Below are 22,458 nucleotides of genomic sequence, written 5' to 3' on the forward strand. Positions count from 1 at the left end.
CCTCTACGTTTCAGCGGGCAGTCCGTCCCTCTTTCGTAATTGAGGTTCAGATGTAGTGGCGGTTGTAACAGCGTCGAAAGTCGTAGTTGTGACGACGCTAACGCCTTTGTTTGGGGAAGTGTTTCCTGAGCCAAGTAGTGAAAGACGTGGGAGAAGAAGAACCTACTAACAGTCAATTCTGGCAAGAGTGGAAGAACACTTTCTCGGGACAGCGCCAACGTTTCTGACGCGAGCAAGTATACATGCTTTGAAAGCAGTGCTGACGACCTGTATTCCATAGAAATGCCTATCTCAGATGAAGCCTCCGTTCCTGTCGTGTCATACCGGCAGAAGTACCGCAACCTGAAACGCAAGCTGAAATTTCTCCTCTACGAAAATGAATGCTTCCAGGAAGAACTACGGAAGGCGCAACGAAAGCTGCTCAAAGTGACACGCGACAAAAGCTTTCTCCTAGACCAGATCCTTCAGTACGAATCGATTGACTCGTCGTCGAGTGACTCAGACGCTACTGTCTCAAGTGACAGTGACTCGGAGCTTCGCGTTGAACCGCCGCCGCCACCGTTCACTGCCTTAAAGAAGAAAAAGTCAGCTGTAACTCCCGTCGAAAATGCCAACGTGCACCATCTGCCCGTGGCCAGCGTATCGGCTGCAGCTGTGCCCAGTGCTGCTCCGTCTTGTTCCATATCCATAAAGACCGAGATTGCGCCGCTGCCGGGCAGCACGGTTTCCACTGCTCTGGGTGTTCTGCCTACTTTGACAGCCAAGTCAACCGTTCTGATGCCCTCCAGTGCATCGCTCAACCCTACGGTCGAAAAGAAAAAAAAAGTAGCCCGGACCTCCAAACCTCCGCCAGCGACTGTATCTGCGGCGCCGCAACCAGCGTCAAAGCCGCTGTTGGCCGCAGGCGTCACGAAGAGAATGGTAGAAGTGGTCGACGCGTTGTCTGTGAGCCGCCTAGACGGCCACATGACGTCGGAGGAGGTTGAGAGGCACTTGGAAGCAAGGCAGGCGCTTCGCGACCTACTCCCGGAGAAGGCTCCGCTTACGGTGCCTGCCGAGCTATTCAGCAATGAACCACCGGCAGACCTACTGGACAGTGGGCCGCCCTTGCTTGTGGTCGCCTCTTCTGTCATGGCCTCTGCTGACGCCGAGGGGGAGGAAGACGAGCTCATCACGGGAATGCCGGATTGATCCTTTCCATCACACCACCATACATCGTAAGCCGGTACTGACCGAATTAAGCTTCAGTCCTTTCTGTACGTGTTTTATTGCGTAAGCAATACTATGTCAGGTTTCAGCCTTTCGTACTAGGGACGGCGCGAGGCACGATTGACCTTTAGAACGACCGCAAATGGACCCCCATTTCAAGCCGTCGGGTAAGGGCAGCGCAAGGCACGGCGCGCAACAAATGGAGCGTCGTTGCCATGGCAACAAGAACTGCCGTCGCTGGGTCCATGGAGGCAAAAAAACTGAGGAGGGAGCGTCCGGCGACAACCTTGAAGCCTAGTCTTAACAAGTAAAGATAAAGTAAAAAAAACAAATAATCCCCCCCCCCCTCTCCCCGTTATCTCGCCACGTGATAGCGTGCGGTAAAATCTAGCCCCGCTGCACGCGTACACGCGGTCGCGCATGCGCGGATTAGCGCGGCATACTGACTTTAGATCAACTTCCTTGCTGTAGAATCAAAACAAAGGACTGACTGGGAGAGCGAAAAACTGAGGGAGAAAACGGCTTCATAAACACTTGGCTTGCGAACGCTGGCCGCGTAGCGTCACGCTCCCTCCTTAGTTTTTTTTTTTTTTTTCGTAGGCTTCATTTTTTTTTTCATAGGCTTCATAAACACTTGGCTTGCGAACGCTGGCTGCTTGGCGTCACGCTCCCTAATTAGTTTTTTTTTTTTTTATGCTGGGCTCCCACTTCAAGCTGTCGGGATAGGGCGGCGCGAGGCATGGCGCACTACAGCTGCAGCTGCGCCGCTGCCGAGTGGCGGCGCTGCCATCGCCGCGCTCTCGCCAGCTGTGGAGTGTGGAGAGGAGGCTAGAGAATGGGGGTATAAACAGTGTTGCCAATTTAGCGGTTTTCCGGCTAAATTTGGCGAGTTTTTACACTATTTAGCGGTATAAAGTCCTGTAATGCGGGAGGCGGATTTTTTAGCGGTTTTAAGCCTTGATGGCTGTTTTTTTGAGGTTTTGGCAAATCTGCCTTTTATTTCCGAATATTAAAGGTTTCTTAAAAATTCTACCCTCTTCTTCGAGAAAATGTCACCATGCCGCTGTGAGCGCATGACGTCACTGAGGTGGCTACAGTGGCGAACATTGGAACATGCATTGAATCAATTTCTGCGGCACTTTTGAGCGTAATCCTCGAATCTGCCAGGCGAAATGGGACCCGTGAAGTATGTACAGCTGAACAATTTCAAATGTAAACTGAGGAACAGGTTGTCAACAGAGATGACGAATCCCATCTTGGCTATTCGAGTCGAACTCTGGTGGCAGGGTAAATGCTGCTCAATCTACGAACTCCCACCAAATGTAGTTCAAAAGATCGGTGTACGCTGGCAGCAGCGCTAGAAGCCCACCTGGATCTGGCACCAGCGGTACAAGTGACAGTCGCTTACTGATGAAGCACACATCTTTCTGAGATTGTACTTCGAGTCAGTCAGGACTCGGCAGTGTCTAGTCAGTACTTTACATTTTTTAAACTTTTTTTAAAAAGTACTTTTTTGAACTTTAGCGTAAAGTACACTGTCTCTAGTGATTAGTCGGAAAAGAAAAACTGCTTTCTGTTCTTTTATATTATTAGTTATATTTGTTTGCATACTAAATAAAATGTACAAAAATGAACTTTTTGTCACGAAAAATACATTTGGCGGTTTTTAGCGGTTTTTGGGAGTTCCGGTCGCGGGTTTTCTATGTTTGAGTTGGCAACACTGGGTATAAAATGCGTTCGCTCGCTTGCCTGCTGACCTTTTCTTTTTTCTCTTCTGATCTTTTAACTCTCCTCTATCTGCACGTGGCAGCGGTGGTGGCTCGGCTCGAGCCAGTAGGCAGGCCCGTGCAATTTCCTTTTCATCCTTCTCTGGTTGATCCTTGGTACCGCACCTTGGTGCGCGGGCACCAAGGCTATCTTGGGGCTCGACCTAACTAAGGCCTTTGACAATGTTACCCATGAGGCAATATTGAGGAACCTATGGGACATAGGACCGGGGGGTAGAACCTTCCGGTACATCAGATTGTTTCTGGAGAGTAGGACTGCGGAGATTGTAGTCGGAGAAATGAAATCGAATCCCTTCCCATTGGGGGGCAGGGGGACACTGCAAAGATTGGTATTATCGCCGTTCCTGTTTAATCTCGCCTTGGTCAAGATACCACCCAGGCTGCAAGGGATATCGGGACTTAAACATACATTTTATGCGGATGGCATTACTCTATGGGTAACAAGAGGCAGTGACGCACAATTGGAAGAAACTCTACAGCGGGCGGTGGATATTGTGGAGGAGCTAGCAGGGGAAGCAGGACTCTCATGCTCTCAGCCCAAGTCCGAGCTTTTTGTGCTGAGGGATAAACCAAGAGGGATACATACGAGGCACTATGTGCCGCCACCACCTTTAGAGGTGAAAGTAGGGGGAGTACCGGTCGCTGAGGTCCAAACGATCAGGATCCTGGGTACGTATCTGCAGACTAACAGGAAGAATAGCGAGTCCTGCAAAGGCTTAAAAATACGATCAATGCTACCATGCGGCTAATCAGGAGAATCGCCAATCGTAAGAGAGGTGTTAAGGAAAAGGACTTGTGTAAGCTAGTGCAGGCATTTGTGCTCAGTAGAATAGTGTATGCGACGCCTTATTTGAAGTTGGACGCGACGGAAAAAGGAAAGGTGGAGGCTATGATTAGGCAGGCGTATAAAGCGGCCCTTGGGTTGCCCTCAGAATGCGTCTACCGAAAGGCTGCTGGGATTAGGGGTGCACAACACCCTAGAAGAACTACGGGAGGCGCACTTGGTGATGCAGCTCGGTAGGCTTTCAAAAACAAAAGCAGGAAGGGACATATTGGAAAGGATCGGCATTGGAGTTGACGTTCCAGCCGGTGACACGAAAATTCAGATGAGGCGGGAAATGCACAAGGGCTTGTACATAAAACCTTTGCCCAAGAACATGCATCCAATACATCACGAGGACCGCAGGAAGGCAAGAGCCAAAGCTTTACGTGCTAAGTACGGGAAGTACAACGGGGCAGTCTATGTAGATGTCGCCGATTATAAGGACAAGGACACATTTGTAATTGCGGTGGTGGATGGGCGGGGACGCTTGATCACCTCTGGATCAGTCAAAACCTGCTCCCCAGAAACTGCAGAGGAAGTTGCGATAGCACTAGCTATTACATGTAGTAATGCTGACCTGATCTTCAGCGATTCAAAAACAGCCATCCGAAATTTGGCGAGGGGCAGAATATCTGTCACTGCGGCGCGATTGCTGAATCGGGCCACGAGGCGAGGGACTACGGAGGTGGAAATTGTCTGGATACCTGCACACTCTGGGAACCCTGGGAACGAGACGGCTCACATGAATGCTCGAGGTTTCGTCAGCCGAGTAGGTGAGCCGGACGTCCCGGGAAGGTTCACGAGAAATGGGCTGGTATCCTTTCATGACATTACTAACCATTTCAGACTTGAGCGGAGGATTTACCCACCCCCGGACAAGCAATTGGTGAAGGCGCAGGAATGTGTCTGGCGACAATTGCAGACTAGATGTTTCTTCAACTCATACGTGTTGAGCAAAATCTACCCGGACATTCAGCCGGAGTGCAAATGGTGTCAGGAATTGGCAACCTATGACCACATATTATGGAGCTGCAGCATAGCACCGCCACCGGCGGACATTATGCGTGATCCTTCCCTCGAGCAGTGGGAGGCCGTGTCGGCCAGCTCAGACCCGGTTGTCCAGACCAGGACCGTGGAGTGGGCCACCCAGGTCGCCGTCAGCCATGGGTTGATGGCCATCTAACACGGAATCATCCACACATGCTCTCTGACGAAAATAAAGTTTTTCCATCCATCCATCATCCTTCTCTCAGCAACAACAACAACAGCCAACAGCTGAGTTAGGGGGGAGGTGGTGACGAGGAGGCACGGCTACGGCCGCTTATCCGTTTTTCTCAGCCAGCGTCCACTTCGGCGGACGCGGTTGTTGCGACGCGAGTCTTTTCTTTTCTTTCACTCTTTCCTCTTATCTTTTAACTCTCCTCTATCTGCACGTGACAGCGGTGGTGGCTTGGCTTGAGCCAGTTGGCAGGCCCGTGCAATTTCCTTTTCATCCTTCTCTCAGTCACAACAACAACTACAACGGCTGAGTTAGGCAGCGTTGGTGGTATCCATACCAGTCACAAGCCCATGCCCTTTCCTCTTTCCTATTCTCTACAGCCTCTAACAACAACAACAACAACCGGCTGAGTTGAGCATGGCTTATCTGTTTTTTCAGCCAGCGTCTGCTCCAGCGGACGCGGTTGTTGCGAGGCGCGTCTTTTCTCTCTTCTTTCTTCTTATCTTTCAACTCTCTTCTATCTGCACGTGGCAGCGGTGGTGGCTCGGCTTGAGCCAGTCGGCAGGCCCGTGCACTTTCCTTTTCATCGTTCTCTCAGTCGCAACCGCAACCACCCGGCTGAGTCGTTATGCCGCCTGATAAACAGAAAGAGAGGCTACATCGGCTTGACGAAGCCAGGAAATGACAACGGGCTTCGGAGACAAATGAACGCGAACAGCGCCTTGCTAAGCGGCGCGCTCAAGACGCTGCTAGATGGGCTTACGCAACCTACCAGGTTTAACCAAAGCTAAACCCCAGCTAATTTTTTTTTTTAATTTGTCGGTGGTTTCAGTCTGTTGCCTGGCTTGCTTGAGCTCCTTATGCAGCTTGTAAAAGTTATCTTGTGTCTAGAAGATTTGTACTGTATGGTGTGGAAGTTTTCAGGTAGCCTTGGCTAAACAGCTGTTCACACCAGGTGCAACACGGGTGTGTAAGAGACATTTTTTCTGGCCTGAAATAGCCAAAAGCACTCTGAATCTATTCCTCAGGCACCAGTCAAAAGCAGGCAGTCCTGGCAAAGAAAGTCTGTAGTTGATTCCAGCAGTTTTCACTGCAGTCCATGCAGTGTCAAGAATTTGTAAAAAGATGACTAAGGGATAAGCGCAGCATATCTCTGCTAAGTGTCAGTTACAGTGTTGAGTAGTACCTGTTTAATAAGAGGGCATTTTGGGAAAATTAGGCTAGATAGTAGTCATTCACTGTGTGTGTTGAAGCAGCATGACCAGGCTGAGTATGCGAAGGAAAAACGATTGGTTGGGCACAAAAGCTTGTTACAGAAATGTAACAGCAAAGAACATTACACAGCATTTAGATTTTTTTCTTATTCCCACTGGCGTGTGAGTGGCGTGCACTCCATGCCGGTTTATTTCATGGCTCAGTAATGCCACATGTACGGTAATTGAAATGAATGTGCTATGTGTGTAATAGCTCATGTGGCAGTGGTACAAAAAGTCGATTTTGTTTTTTTGCAGTCCAGTGTTTTTGCAATAGCTTCTCTGAGCCTCAACAGAGTTGAAAATTGTGCAAGACAAAGGGAGTCAAGTTAAGATGCTTTAAGAGGGAAAGATGAAATTGAGAGGAAAAATTTAACGGGGAAATCATAGGCACGGTGGCACAAGCTGCCGCCCAATACAAAGGGTTAAGCCATTACCATCCATGCAACCAGGCACTTAAAGGGTCAGTCTACTGAATTTTATCGGCCATACTCGGCAACTGATAGCTCTTTACCCAAATTACTGTTTAGCCAGGTGTGGGGACAAGAAGTGCGGCAGAACATTTTAAAATAGAATTTATTGATGTGGGAACACACCTGTATGAGATGGTAGACTCATCTGGTAACCATGAAAATGCAAACGTCATAGCAATTTATAAAGTGCAATTTTCGAGTGCTGAGATGATTAAAAGAAATCGGCACTGAAAGGACATTGGTTATATATGTCGCAGTTATGAGAAGCCATATTTTGTCAGTAATAAAATAGAGGAACGTGAGCACCATGGCCCTGAGAGGGTGCGGTAATCAGTCCAATCCAAGATGAAGCGGTGTCGCGGTGCATATCTTGTTTGACAGGCAATATGTCAAGCGTGCAGAATCTGAGTGAAGTTGAAAAGAGAATATTGTCAAGGATGAACGAACAAAACTTTGACCCATATGAGTCAACTCCACAGTGGAAGATATTCTTCCACCGAGGTCAAGTCCGGATAAACGCGGTCATGACAGCGGAAGTGATGACGAGAGTATCGACGATACCGACGATTTCCGCCGCTCGGCGACATACATGGCGGCGCCCTTCGAAGCCAAACCTCTCGCTTCGGACTGAATTCTTGTCATTGCTGCCTTTTTCAGTGCGTTCACTGGCCATAAATGGGGCACCGGTCTTTCGCTTCGTCTCACCTCGCCTATAAGAAAATGTATAAGTGATAAATTTGCTTTTTTTTTTAATTACAGTGACAATTCTGCCGCTTCTAGGCTTAAAGGTGCACTGAAGAGGAATCTGAACTCGTCTTTTTACCGCAGCAACTCGATCTACACTTTCTGAGCATTCTTAGAAACTTCGATTTATTGCCCTGTGGGGCTGATTTTCCTAATTAGATCAAATTAATGTCCGGCTCCCGCCTTTTTTTTTAATTCTCCCTCGTACCGTGGGCGGAGTCGACCAACGTGTGGAGTGCTTGCAGCCAGCTCCGAGGAGGCTTTGCTTTCGCTTTATTTTGTTTTTTAGGTTTCCGTGAATAAATAGTTTCATTCGCAGATAATATAGCTGCAAAATAAACGCGCAGAAATAAAAATACGCGCGGACTATTTGCTTCTACGGACTACTACGTATTACTCCGCCGATGGCAGAGCGGCAAGCCGCCGCGGGACTGGCTGAAAGGCACTCCACGCGTTGCTAAACTCCGCCCACCTTACGAGGGAGAATTAAAAAAAAAAGGCGGGAGCTGGACATTAATTCCATTTAATTAGGGAAATCGGCCACACAGGTCAATAAATCGAAGTTTCTAAGAATGCTCAGAACGTGTAGATTAAGTTCCCGCGGCAAAAAGACGAGTTCAGATTTCTCTTCACTGCACCTTTAAAACCTAACTTTTTTCCATATGGTAGCCTTGTTTTCTCATGGTAGAAGGCAAGGCTAGTGACACAAAACAATAAGTACAGAGAAGAGACTATGCAACCCCTTGGACACGACTAGCCGCCGGTCGGATCCGAACCCACGACCTCCAAATTACGCGTCCGGTGCTCTACCTCTGAGCTACGCCGCTTACGAACGTGGGTGGCGCTGATGAACACTCTCAAGGTTAGGTTATTTGTAAACGTAAATACCCCCGAAAGCAGAAGGTTTGACAGCCATCGCCGTAGCTCAGAGGTAGAGCACTGGACGCGTAATTCGGAGGTCGTGGGTTCGGATCCCACTGGCGGCATGTGGTTGTTTTTCTTCTGCTTTTCTAATCAATTAGCTTTAAGCAACAACATATTCAGTAATATTCTTACTTGATCAACGCCACAAAAAAATAAATTAATTAAAAAATCCCCTGTGCTCCTTGGTTTCTGTGGCTGTTGGCTTCTCTCATATTTATAACGAGCCCCTCATTCCCCTTCCCTTGTTTGCTTTATAAATATTCTGGTGATTTACAGAAAAAGCGAGCGGTATGCCTTTTACAGTTTACTAGAACAAAACTCACGTTTCTGTGACATTGGGGCATACTAACGATACGTAGTATACTCACTTATGCTTCTACAAAAAAAAAGTCTACCACCTGCTGCAACAAAATGAACGTTTGGGGTCGCCACCATGCATTTTTACGCGACTTTTAACGCAAAATTAAAATATAAATTCCTGCCTAAACCAGGAGCAGTTCCCTCGTTATTGACGTTATAGGGTGCCAACTACCAGAATATGCCATTATTTATACACTCATCTCCGTGAGTAGACTGACCCTTTAATGATTTTGCCACCATTCCTTCGTATTCCATTAATTTCATTGTGATGCTGTCCTGGCAACTATTTTAATGCGAGAGAGTTAAAGCGCTCGTGTTGTAGAAAATCCAGCCTCTGCGTCGTTGACCGTGAGCAAAATATCCACAAAAAATCCCCTGAGAAGCAACCTAGGAGGTAGGTGGGCCACCTAGGTTACGTGACCTTGTGGCATCATCACAACCTGCGCACCAGATTGTGAGGAAACTTCACACCGTGGCAGGTGGCAGTTAAATTAATTGTTGGTCGCGAGAGGTTGCTGGGAAGAGCAACCTGGATTGCACAAATCCCACCGGCGGCAGCACCTGCCATTGCAGGGCAGTGGCGTATCTCTTAACCACTGTACCTCTGTGCCAGGAGTGGTATGAGGACCACTTCTAACTGGGTGTTGGAGAGTGAAAATGTGGTGCATTTATTCCCTTCACTGGTTTTCACGTTCATGAACACTAACACAAGCCTGCTGTTCTTCCTGGCTGTACCTCGGAGTGTTCATGGTTGAAGAGAAGCCACATACATGGCTTCTGTGCTACAACAAACTGTATGTACTGTTTTTCTGCAATTGCAAATACTTTTAAGGTGCAGCCAGTGTGAACACCATGCTGTTGTGACTCTACCGCTCCCCCCCACTTCCCTTTGTGTGTTCCTGCGACAGTCGCCTTCACTTAAGCCATTCCCAGAGGCAGTGCGGGGTTGTGCTACAGTGGTGCTTCTCCGAGTACGCGCTCCCATGCGACACCTGCAAAGAACAGTGGCGCCCGACAGGACGGACGGAGACTTTGAGTCTAGACGACTCCTTTCTTCCACTGCAGCGTCACTGCCACCCCGTTTTCCCAACTTAAGGGGTAGTGACCCTGCGACCGTGTATGTACCACCGCCAGGGAGACAGACACGCCCAGAGACGAGTGGCTGTCAATCTTCCGCGCTTCTCCCTTTGTCGACGGCGCGGGTGGTGCCGCTGCCAGTATTCGCCTTCGGGCGTTTCCTTGAACAAAAGCATGGGACCCCTGGCCGGCTTCCTGAAGGGGCATCAGCTGACGGCTGCGTTTGGTTAATTGCGCGTCCAATTGTGGGTGAGGAGGTGACCTGAGGAAAGGACCCCTTCGGGAGTGACTCAGCCGAGGAAGACTCTGGAGAGGGGAGCGCGGTTAATGAGTGCCCGATTTCGACAAGATGGCAAAGCCAGCCAATCAGCGTCGTTGGCTCCACTCAAAGGCGGTGCTCAAGACGAAGTCCCTACGATTGGACGAAAAAGGCGGGAAGAAAACAGGAGAGGCTATTTAAAGCACTCGACACATTCATCGAGGAGCGATTCCCTGAGACTCTTCTCAGCTTTTACTTTGTTTGTCTCTGTTTGTGAATAATGTTGTGAATATGTGACATCAGTTTTTCCTTTGCTTCTCCTACTCCCTGTCTCCGGCCCACGTTCCTTCCTCCATCGGCACAGCGGCGGTGTTCCTGGACCCGATGCCTGGTGAAACGTGCTCACGGCAAAACATATCAATGCTTGCATCAGTGTTTGTATGTTTGGTACGGGGTGAAGGGGATAAAATATGCTGCACTACTGCTTTCTGCTGCCCTGTTAGGAGTGTTGAGTGCACACAAATTGTATGGTGCAAGGAGGCAACAAAACTGCATCTTAGAAGCAAGTAAGAAGGTGCAAGAATGTTTGAAGTGCTGTTAAATTTGGCCGTATTTTTTTTTTTTTCATCAGCTTTGACAATAGTGCATAAACCTTTCCAATAAGGGCTCCTTGGGCATTGCCATATTGCGCGTTAGGCTGTTGTGTGCACCCCGTGCTAGCGGGATGGAAGCTGCTGCAGAACTGATCTGCAGCAGTCCAGAGAGGGGGTGTTTCGATATTGTCCTCACCCAGTGGAAAGGTTTATATTTGCTTATCAACATTAAAGGGCCTAAAACGCCTTTTGTTAAAATAGCAAAATGTGTTGAAGGTGCACTAAAAAGGAATCTGAACTCGTCTTTATCGTGGGAACTCGATCTACACGTTCTGAGCTTTCTTAGAAACTTAGAATTATTGTCCTGTGCGGCCGATTTCCATAATTTAAATTGGATTAAGTGTCCTGGCTCCCACCTTTTTTCGAACTCGCCGCAGACGGTAGGAGGAGTCAACCAACCTTTCAGCCAGTCCCGTGGCAATTTGCTGCTCTGCCATCGGTGGAGTGACACGTAGCGATCGCGAAAGCAAAGAGTCCATGCATATTTTTATTTCTGTGGGCCTAATTTGTAGCTATGTAGCCTCTGACTGGATCTATTTATTCACGGAAACCTAAAAAACAAAATAAAAGTGAAAGTGAAGCCGCCACGCTACTGCCTGAAAGGCACTCCACGCGTCAATTGACTCCTACCGTCTGCGGCGAGTTCAAAAAAAGGCGGGAGCCGGGACGTTTGATCTGACTTAAATTATGGAAATCGGCCGCACAGAACAGTAATTCGAAGTTTCCAAGAATGCTGGAAACGCGTAGATCGAGTTTCCACGGTAAAAAGACTAGTTGAGATTCCTCTTTAGTGCACTTTTAAGAACGAAAATTATCGCTTGTGGAATAACTTCTGCATAATTTTTCAAGGCCAGTTTGTATCATTGGGGTTATTAATGGTTAAAAATTACTGCTGAGTGTCTCTGAGGCTTTCCAATTCATCTCATTATTTCTACAGCAATGGAAGGTACTCATCTGCGCTGAAACTGCAAGGTGCTCATAGTAGTGATCAACCCACTAGCTGCCTTTCTTTTCTCATCTGCATAAGCTGATTTCTGTTGGCCTAGGTGTGTAACTCACTGCATTTGCTTCATCTGCTTTTTCTGCCATTCTGTTCCCATCGGCGCCTTCCATTCATGACACTGAAGTAATTTGCCTTTTAGCCACCCTCTGCCTGCGCTGACAGGAAGGAGAAATGACGACGTAGAAGATGAGGGTGGAGATTTGAAACAGGCCCAAGACGTGAAGTAATATTCAGAGTAAAATTGTGGGTCTGCTATGCATAGAACACCTATATTTGGCTATTATTTACCATGTTCAAAAAGTGTTTCAAGGTGCTTTTAATATAATGCTGGCAGTGACCTGTTGCAAACTACTGTATGATCTGTACAAAAGTTTACTAGAAAAAAGCTACTGTGGCATTGCAAATCTCCCATGATGGCTCAGTGGTTACGGTGTTTGGCTGCTAACCACGGGGTTGTTTTACTGAATCCTGGCCACGGTCGCCGTATTTCGATGGAGGTGAAACTCAAAAGGTGCCTGTGTGGTGTGCGATGTCGCTGCATGTTAAAGAACTCCAGGCGGTCAAAATTAACCCAGAGTGCTCCAATACAGTAGCTCTTTTCTCTCTCTCCTCTAACCCTTCCTCCATCCCTTCCCTCATGGTGTGGTTCGGGTCTCCACTGTGAGGGAGACAGTTACTGGGCCTTTCCTTTCCACATAATTTATTATTGTGCTGTGTTGCCTTGTTACCTAGCCAGCTGGTGTTTGTTCCAGTGAATGTAGCATGGCTATCCCCTCATATTTCTGGCTCTTGAGTGATTTGGCCTGCCTGACCACGCACCTTCACACTCTAAACACGAACCTTCACACTGTAAACCTTTGTCCATGAGGGTATGTAAGAATGTATACAGTTGGTCGTAGAGTTTTTGTGATGTAGTGTAGGAGTTAGGGTACCTGACCCTTACCTAGAAAGGCTGGGTCTTATTCCCATTGCCAGAGCTTCTACAGCCTTGGTCAAAAGTCATCAGGCCAGATGGTTTCTTTTGAGCCTCTCGTGGAGCCCTTACAGGCCCCCTAAAGACAAGGGCTTTAAAGGGTGAGGGTTCATCTCACCCTGCAGTGATTTAGAGCTTTAGGGATGCCATGAACTACACGGCTGAAGAGCAGATCATGTGACCTAAAGACACTCAACTAAGAATGTACATTGCTGTGTTTTTATTCTTTGCATTGTGTTTTATGCCCACTTTTACAGCAGTAACTGTACATGAGACTTTCTCTAGAGTAAATTTCAAGATCGTCATCATGTGCTGTGTGCAAAACCTCCTGGACTAACCTGCAGGCCCATAAAGGTCTAGTGAGCGCTGTTGGGAATGTGTCTGCATTCATGACTAACGTGGGCTTGTGAGTGTGTTGCAACATCATGGGGGCTAAGGCACAGCTAATGCTACCACTTCTTGACTGTATGAAGTGGCAAAAGGTTTGGGAGATTTTTGGGAGGATATCATCTGCATTTCTCCTAGCCTTTGAATGCTATCGCATTAGAAGTACAGCATGAGTGGCATGAAGCATTATCTGTTCCTCACTTGTGCAGGGAGATGTCACTTTTAGGTGCTGTTTAGCAGTCTTATAGTGATAGCTGTATGGCCTACACTCTAGGGGTTTCACATTGGGTATCACTGCATAGCCATGGCACTTGCTGATGGTTGCACCATTAGCATTAGCGCGTGAGAAGAAAGGGGGAAAGGCTGAGTAGCCACTGTGACCTGGGTGTTCTGTATTCCGTTGTGACCTCTGAAGATTGTGGGCTGAGGCTGGCTGGGGCTGTGGAACATCACTGCACAGTGTGCAGTGGAGACCTCATCTCTAACAAGTAAAATTGGGCCTGGCCTTAGCATCCTTGTTGCTCTATTCCGTGAATGTTGTGGATGGCACCCTGGGCTAACCAGTGCATGCCTTGCACTCATGCTTCGCTGTTGCCATGTTGTGTAAGTTATGAATGGTGCCTTGGACAAAGCACACTGCGCCTTATTCTTTCATCTTGAGCTTGCCATTGTTGCGAGTCTTCATCAGTATTTTGAGCTCATGTCTTGTGGATGCTCTCATCGTAAGTCATTGACAGTGTTACAGGCAAACTGCTGTGGTTTAAACCTTAGTAACTGTGCTTCTCTGATGCTTTAAAAGCTGGTTTCTGTAGTTTTAAAGAAGCTTCCTAGGTGCTACTGCATGTCAAACCCGTTTGATGTGTGTCAAAGTGCTGCAAGTTTTGCTGAAATATAGTAAGATGTTTTGTGGAAATTTTTCTGTCTCTTTCAGATATTGTCAACATCAGGAGGATGAGGAGGAGGAAGTGGTGGCTAGCAGCCAACAAGCTCGGACATCAATCTTAACACTTTAGGCGAAAGCTTGTATTCAGCATACTTTAGGAAATTTTGTGGGTTGTTGCTGGCAAGCATTTAATGACAGCAGACTGTGTATATGAAGGTATTTAGGGGGAATGTGGAGCAAAAGTTTCAAAATTTGACTAAAAAGTACCTTTTTAGATTATTGTTGCAATTTATTACCCAACTGATCAAGAACTTATCCACAAAGTTTAATTCTGATCTGTAGAGTAAAAAACTGGGAATTGGTCAACAGCACATTTGTAGAGTAAAAAACTGGGAATTGGTCACGCGTACTGTTCTGTTCTTGAAAAACTGTGCGTGACCAAAATTCTATGAGTGCATTTGTGCCACTTCAGAGGAATTGATCAAGGGATGAATATCCTCGTTAGTTAAAGCACCAATTACCAGTTTTCTCAGTGCATACGAGGAGTGTGCAGAGAATACAAGGAAATATGCCCGAAAGCAGATTTTGAGCATACGAAGTTTAAAAGCTTTTTTGAATTAAACATGTTTTGAATAAAAAGTTACTTTTGTTGAAAAACTTTGAAGCCCTATTTTAAGCTTTAAAAAATGTAATTGTGCGTGCTTGAAACTCTAGTCTGGTATTCTCAGTTCAGGTTTTTTTTCACCACATAACCCATTATGGAAATCTATCATTCCAATACAAGGCAACAAACACATTAAGTAAGTGTACCTTCTGGAACAAAGCTTAGTGAGAAACTAAAGAAGCTTATTTTTGGAGCCTTTTTTGTTTTGAACCCGCTGGCAGACTTGGATGAGCCAGGCTAGTCTTAAACCGACTGTCATTTCTGACTTGTAACGGTTCCAGCTTGTGTGTTTTCTGGCACTGTGTGTCCAGTTTAAGGCAAGTAGGGCTCGTCTAAATCTTTTTTTTTTGTTTGTTTGGTGACGGATGACAGCACGGGCACTAGATGACACTCTTGACACCATTAAAATAAATATAGTTCATTGAGGGATTAAAAATATTTTCGAAGTGCAAGAGCACAAAAACAAAGTGGGCCCTTCATGGGGATGTTTCTTTTTTACTGACATAAGTTTGCACTACTTTTTACTGTTGACTGCCAGAGGCCTTTCTAGACTCGTTGTATAAAATTGAAATCTCTGGTATTTTCAGAATGCTACTTTTCCTATCAAAGTGCATTTACTGCCCCCTTCTAGTATATATACCTCTCTTTAAAACCACACAAAGGGAACAAACCTTTGCAAAAGTTCACAGCTAATATGCCGAATCCTGAAAATTGTATTCAAATTGGACAAGTGGCTCCAGTTTTCACGTTTTAGCCCCACATTCCCCTTAAGTGCGTTCCATCGAGACCTGCCTTTGTTAAGCTCATGCTGTCAGTACAGACTTTTTAGCAGAGAAAGGCACTTGTTTTAATTCTTAAGCCAGAATGTGTACTTGTCTATTATTTTTGTACTTTTGAGTTTTTAGAGGTACTATTGTTTGCGATGTGCTCACAGATCACTGCTGCAGGCCTGTGAAGACACTTGTTCATTTTTATTATGCCCCTTTACAGTTATAATATACACTTAGATTACAAAGATTTGAGCAGTTCTGAAAGACTCGCTGCCTTTTATAGTCAGTTCTGACTGCAAAAATACCCTTGAGGGTGCGGTGTACAGTATATAAAAAGCACCTGGTTTCTAGATATCACATTATATTTTTTCTTGTATTTGGCGACAATTTTGAGCGCTTATGTCTACAACCTGAAATAAAGTTACATTTGCTTTTTTATGCCCAGTTCATTGTCAGAAGTGTGTGGAAAGTGGCTTGAATGCAGATGGCTGGCACAAAGCCAGATTTTCATTTCCTAGTTTGGTTCTATTTGTGTCCAATGTTTGGCAACACCATAACCATTTCTTGAAAATTTATATGGCACAGCATGTAAATGGCCATAAGCTTTCAGGCTACAAAAGCCACACAGCCTTTTCACCAATCAAAACTTTTACACGATAGCATATACAGCTCGTTCTGTCAAAAAGCTGTCGACATAGTAGTAGACTGCACCACGTGTCTGAAATAATCAGGGGCTCTGTAAAAAAAAAATCATATGGTAATTTGTGGTTCTTCTAGTGATCGATGATTTATTGGTGTGTGATAGGCGATGACAAGTCAATGAAATAATTGAATTAAATAAATGAAAAAATTGTAAAAGGGGGGGTTCAAAGGTGTCAAAGTGCTGAGAATAAAAAGCCAGTGCTTGATGATTGTAATTAAGAAAATTTAGTGTGTAATTGATTAATTCTTTAATTGAAACAATTGAAAAAAATGCATTCATTTACACCACCACGTGCAACATGCTGTCGCATTTCACTCTTAAAGGCAAAGCTTAAGCATCCTTAAATTTTTGTTTGAGCTAGTTGGTTTGTGATCAACACACTTTTAATGTGGAAGTGATGGGCTAGAGAAGGAACAAAAAAAATTGTATGGAACAGCGTGCTGAAAAGCCTCTTGAATTTATTTGCCATTGTTGGGTCTTTTCAAGGTGAACTGCAAGAATAAAATTTTGCAGTAAAGGAGAAAGGTAGCAAGTGGGCTCCCGCCTCCAGGCCTAAATATACTGGAACAAATGAATACTGCAGTTCTGCAACTAGTGTGCTCAGGTTGAAGTGTGCCTCCATATTGGACACTGGGCGACTGGGCTGCATGAGGCAGCTGCTAACACCAGCTCGTAGAGCAGCAAAGAGTTGAGGTGCAAAGCTACCCCATGCTCTTCCCACAGCCCGAAAGCCAGCTGCTCCAAGGGTTGTGTGTGTTGTCTATACATAGAAAAGAGTGAAGCAGTTTGTACAGGCATGCTTTAACCATAGACCAAATAAAGAAACTCATCTACTTTTCACCGGCCGCGGTGGCTCAGTGGTTATGGCGCTCGGCTGCTGGCCCGAAAGGCGCGGGTTCGATCCCGGCCGCGGCGGTCGAATTTCGATGGAGGCGATATTCTAGAGGCCCGTGTACTGTGCGATGTCAGTGCACATTAAGAAACCCCAGGTGGTCGAAATTCCCGGAGCCCTTCACTACGGCGTCCCTCATAGCCTGAGTCGCTTTGGGACGTTAAACCCCATAAACCAAACCAAACCATCATCTACTTTTAGAATTTCTACGAGAGCTTACAAATTAAACATCAGAAGCAAGTGTAGAAATATTAAAGCATGCATTTGAGATGATGTTAAAAAATATTGTCCGCATTTGCCCCAACTGTGTCTTTGTACAGAAACTTTGGTGTCATATAATGTCTCTCTCTCTTGGAAACCGCATCTTGAATTCATTGCTAATAATGCAAACCATATGCTGAGGTACCTTCACTGAAATTTCTACCTTTCTTCTAGTTGAGTGAAATTACTTGTTTATAAAACACTCGCCTAAGTTGGAATATGCGGCATCTCTCTGGGACCCTGGCCTTGAATCACTAGCATCTGTCCTTGAATCTGTTTGAAACCAAGTGTCACGTTTTATACTTTCCAATTCTCACCGTAACTCCAGTGTTACTGCTGTTAAAGCACCTTATCATTGCTACTGCTTTCATGCTGCAGATTTCATAAGACTACAATCCTGTCCCAAAGAGCCAGCTACTAACTATCCCTACATATGTTTCAGGCTACACTGATCATTGCCACAAAGTAGCTGTTCCTTCATGCCGTACTAACATTGTTTTTATTCATTTGTGCTCAGCACTTTTGATAGTTGGAACCACCTGAATTCCCAGTTATGCAGCCGACATTCCTGACTTTAATACTTTTAAGACTGCCGTATGTAATTTTTCTTTAAAATTTTTGTCAATTTTCCTTGCATTTGTTTTCACTGTCATTATTTTTCGCCTCAAAACTTTTTTCTTAGCCTTGTTAATCCTCGCTGTTTTTCTTTCTTATTCTATCCTTTTTTTTTGCCGCCTTATGCTCGTCAATATTCTTGCTACTCTGGATTATCCAGTTTAGGTCCTCCCACTCCCCTCTGTAATGCCTTCGGGCCCTGAGGGTATTTAAATAAGTAAATAAACAACGAGACCATAACACAGTAAAACTCCGACGGGTTCCCGGATCATACGCTCAAAATTGCGGACATTAAAAATGTCCCACAGAGTTACACTATCTTTCTCCCAGTTAATACATCCCCAGATGACATGGTTTACTGGCCACTACATTTAAAATTTTGGCAAATTCTGATGGTAAGTGCAAACGGGGTTAATCATAAAAAAAAAAACAGTGCATTAACATACGAGCAGTCCGTTCCTGCGGGGACACGGCATAAAGTAGGGTGCCTCGATCCAGCGCTGGATCAAGGCACCCTAACACGAAGAGAAGTGCAGCGCCTGTCCACCATTAAGTGGGGACCCTGGCTTTTTTCTCTCGGTGCCTGGTCCTGTCTGGATACCACGGCTTCACATCGTGCCATCGAGCTCTGGTGGGCGCTCCTTGTGTTTCTCCAGGACCTGGAAGTGCTGCTGATTGATGATCAGCTCTGCAATGGCCACAAGACGCGTGGATCACACCTAGCTACCTCCAGCAAGTCTGTGAATAAAATGGAGGCAACCTTACTCCTTTCCTTTATAATACCGCTCCCCCCCCCCCACCTTCCACCATAGCACCCTCGGCACATTCTAACGTGGAATAAACATGGTTTCATTCATTCAACTATGAGGGGACCAAGTCTATGGATAGTGTGCATAGATGCAACGGGATGAAGCATCCGAAAATGACTGAGATTTCAGCTTGTTGCAAAGTTCCTTTCGTGCTTACGTCAGCACAGATGTGGATCGAATTCTATGAGCACTGGAAAAGGTGCTGTTCAGACCTTGTGCGCATAAATGCTAATCAATATTGAAGTGAAAAGCTTCAATAGGCTAGTCAACACCGCGCTTCGCGTGAGCCACACTACAGATTTGACACTTCTGCGCATGCGCGAAACCGAGTGACGTCACGCACGGTGCAGACACTCGCCATGGAAGGAGAAGAAGAAGCAACAGTCGGACAGCGCAGAAACAGGCAGAAGTGCCAGTGCGACCAAGGTCTTCACGACAGACTTTGTGAACAATCCGTTCGGCTACGTGTGTGACGGTTGTGAAAGACAATGGCATTTGTGGGATCTTAAGCCGTTAAGTGATGCCATGCGGCAGACATTGAGCTTAGCATCTGTTCAGTTGAGTGAAACCGTGGGTAGGGTGTGTGCCTCATGTAGGGCATTTTTAGTCAAAGAGAAAGACCCACTGTTCAGCGTTTGACCTTTTGCCGCAGCCGTGCACAGTGCGCATTTGAAAGGAGAGGTATAAAAGGCATGCTTGCCCATAGAACAGGCACAGACACTCGCCATGGAAGGAGAAGAAGAAGCAACAGTTGGACAGCGCAGAAACACTGATCCAGAAGTGGTAGCTTGGGAGTTGGCGAAAAAGCAGGGAGAGCTTTTCGCTTTGAGATATCCAGGCTTAACCTTAGCTGAGCCACAGCCAATTTTTTTTTTTATGCAGGAAATTTGTACCCGATTCATAAGCCCTGTTTTTCTAAGCAATTCGGATGGTACGTTTTCCCGTATGATACGTTTCTTTCCTTATTTCTGTTTAAAATTTACCAAAGAGGCTTTGCTGTACGAGTTGTAAGTGGTGCAGCAGATAATACAGAAGTAAACTGTGCTAGCTTTAAATTCCGTTTAAGTTAGCTAATTGCAAAAATTATCGAACAGTGATAGCGCATGTCATTGATTACATGGAGTGTTGTAAACTATGGAGCAAATCATGCAGGAGGGACTTTTTCTATTTTTGTTTTCCTTTTAAAGTATTATGATTGTGAGAATTATGTACTGGAGATGCCACACATTTTCGATCAGATGATGCTGAAGGTTTTGAGAACGATTTATTTTAAATTTTGTAGAGTTCAGTAAAGAAATATTGCGTGCTTCTATTTACCCTAGTCTGCATCAGTTTTAATTTTTTATGGCTGCAGCACGTTCCCTCAAAATTGCAGTCTAAACTTCAATTGCATACTATTTTCTAAGCCAACAAGTGCGACTATTAATCGTGCAATGCCAGCTTGCATGCCACTCGATGCATTACACAAAGTGGACTTGCCAAATACTTAAGTCATGTATACAGTGCTCTTTACATGCACAACTTTAAGGTGGGAGGCTTATGAGCAGCTGCCTTCATCGTCATCAGCCTGACTATGCCCACTGCAGGGCAAAGGCCTCTCCTGTGTATCTCCAATTAACCCTGTCCTTTGCCAGCTGCAGCCACCATATCCCCGCAAACTTCTCAATCTCATCTGCTCACCTAACTTTCTGGTGTGCCCCGCTACGCTTGCCTTCTCTTGGAATTCATTCCGTTACCCTTAAAGGAACAACAGTTATCTTGCCTTCGCATTACATGCCCTGCCCAAGCTCATTTCTTCCTCTTGATTTCGACTAGGATGTCATTAATCTGCATTTGTTCCCTCACCCACTCTGCCCGCTTGCGGCCTCCTAGCGTTACACCTATCATTTTTCTTTCGATAGCTCGCTGCGTTGTCGTTAACTTAAGCTGAACCCTTTTCGTTAACCTCCACGTTCCTACCCCGTAGGTGAGTACTGGTAAGATATGGCTGTTCTATACTTTTCTCTTGAGGGATATTGGTATACACCCTACTGCTATTCTTGCCACAAGTATAGTTCTTACATGTTTAGGAAATAGTCGCATTTATTAGCAAGTTTTAATTATGCCTGAAAAGCAGTTCTTAATGCCTGTTACACAGTCTAAACTGCACCGCTGTGAAAAAGGCCTCCTACAATGGCCAATGCTCAACAGCTGAAGATCCTTGACACAAAGAGAAGTTGCACTAAAACTTGGTATACCAAGTACCTGATTACTTCAGAATAGTCCTTAGTGAACTGCAACAGTTGTGACCCAACTAAAAGCTGCGAAATTGTTAGGTCTCGGCATCTATTGCCAAGTTCTGAGCATGCAAAAGTACCATAGTACAGTAGAATAGAGACATAAGCAATCGTTGCACAGGATTTCATGCAAAGAGGTTACATTATGTGATAGCCGTGCTTGAGAATAAATTTAAGAATGAAGTGTAATGGGCTGCACTAGTATAATGAGTAGGAGGCTTCTGGCCAGGGCAAACTTTTAAGCAAGCAGAGTGGCAAAAGCAAACTAAGTGGCTCATAATGACATGGCCAGAATATATGCCTGCACATTACATATAGGCCAATTCATATATTGAAATTTGGTTTTTACCTAGCTTTACCAGGGCAACAAACAGTATTCTACCCCACTACTGTCATATTCTTTTGGCCTTTGCTACCGCAGAACTCTGTGCTGTAGAGTGTAACTCGTGGAGCACTCAGCGCAGGGACCTATGATTACACTGATTGGGTTGCAGAGTAAGTTGTGAAATTAACTTTAATAGCTGCACAGAATCAACGTTCATTTATAAGAAGTTTGCCTTAGTCAAGCCACTGCTGTCGATCACAAGTGAAAGGCACCTATACCGTGGATTACAGCAGATTACTCACACAATGGAAGCACTATCACAACTGTTTGTAGGTCTTTTTAAACTACTGGCAGAATGTGGTTAAAAAATTTTTGCTTCAGTTTTAACAGAGTTCTCACAAAACTTTGGAAAGCTTTTGGTAAAATTCTCTTCTAATGCAGGAGTATAGACATACAGAAAGTACAGAAGCATGCAGGATGTTTACACAGTTATACAAGAACGAAGCGGCAGATGCCCCTCGAAGGAGGCCCCCTTACCAATGGCAACAACCGATTTTCATGACGCGGCAGTTAATCTGGTTAAGCCATGGTCAATCTCCTTTCATCTGCCACCCTCTGCAATTTCAGGCTAGCAGGTCTAAGGGGATTAACCACGACCTCATCAGCGTCTGTCGACGCTATCGGCTGGAGGGCTTCCTTTGAGGGGAATTCACCCCTTCGTTCTCGAGTTCTATCCAACTACAGTATGTACCATCAGCGTCATACGAGACTCAAATATGCCTGAAAGGCGGCAAATACAAACATAAAACTATTAGCTGCTGCATAAGAAAGTGCCCTAGGCTGGTGTGCAATTGCGTGCATATGTTGATGGAACAGCTTCATTAATCTGTGCAAGTTAGTGAGTTGCAGTGGAATTCCTGCCCAACATCTCCAACAGTACAGTAGCTGTGATCACCATGTCACCACATGGCCATGCTCTCACTGCTGTCATGGAAGCCTTAGCATGGGAACTTCACTTAGTGGCACATGTATGTGCCACTTGATTTTGTTTAAGTACATAAATGAAAATGTGTGATGCGTGTAATGTAAACCACATTTTTTGCAGAAAACGAGATC

At 45.6% G+C, this 22,458-nt stretch overlaps 1 protein-coding gene and 1 pseudogene across 2 annotated transcripts; both read left to right on the top strand.

The window, feature by feature from the left end:
- The first annotated feature begins 39 nt into the window (after positions 1 to 39).
- LOC149352354 (uncharacterized) lies at positions 40 to 15,905 on the top strand. 2 transcript variants are annotated; one of them, XM_089581518.1, is made up of 2 exons: positions 40 to 1,225; positions 14,076 to 15,905. In XM_089581518.1, the coding sequence occupies exon 1, from the start codon at positions 283 to 285 to the stop codon at positions 1,189 to 1,191; it is 909 nt and encodes a 302-aa protein (XP_089437644.1). In that variant the 5' UTR covers positions 40 to 282; the 3' UTR covers positions 1,192 to 1,225; positions 14,076 to 15,905. The 2 variants fall into 2 exon arrangements, with proteins under 2 accessions (XP_089437644.1, XP_089437645.1); XM_089581519.1 differs by having other exon boundaries at positions 40 to 1,217.
- Positions 1,455 to 7,693, top strand: LOC149352355 (uncharacterized; annotated as a pseudogene).
- Positions 15,906 to 22,458: the final 6,553 nt, after the last annotated feature.

This window comes from Amblyomma mixtum, chromosome 3, assembly GCF_055824585.1.
Source record: "Amblyomma mixtum isolate Tamu chromosome 3, ASM5582458v1, whole genome shotgun sequence".
Taxonomy (NCBI): Eukaryota; Metazoa; Arthropoda; class Arachnida; order Ixodida; family Ixodidae; genus Amblyomma; species Amblyomma mixtum.

Excerpts from the sequence above, each read along its gene's own strand:
- LOC149352354 (XM_089581518.1), top strand. The coding sequence starts at position 283 with ATGCCTATCTCAGATGAAGCCTCCGTTCCTGTCGTGTCATACCGGCAG.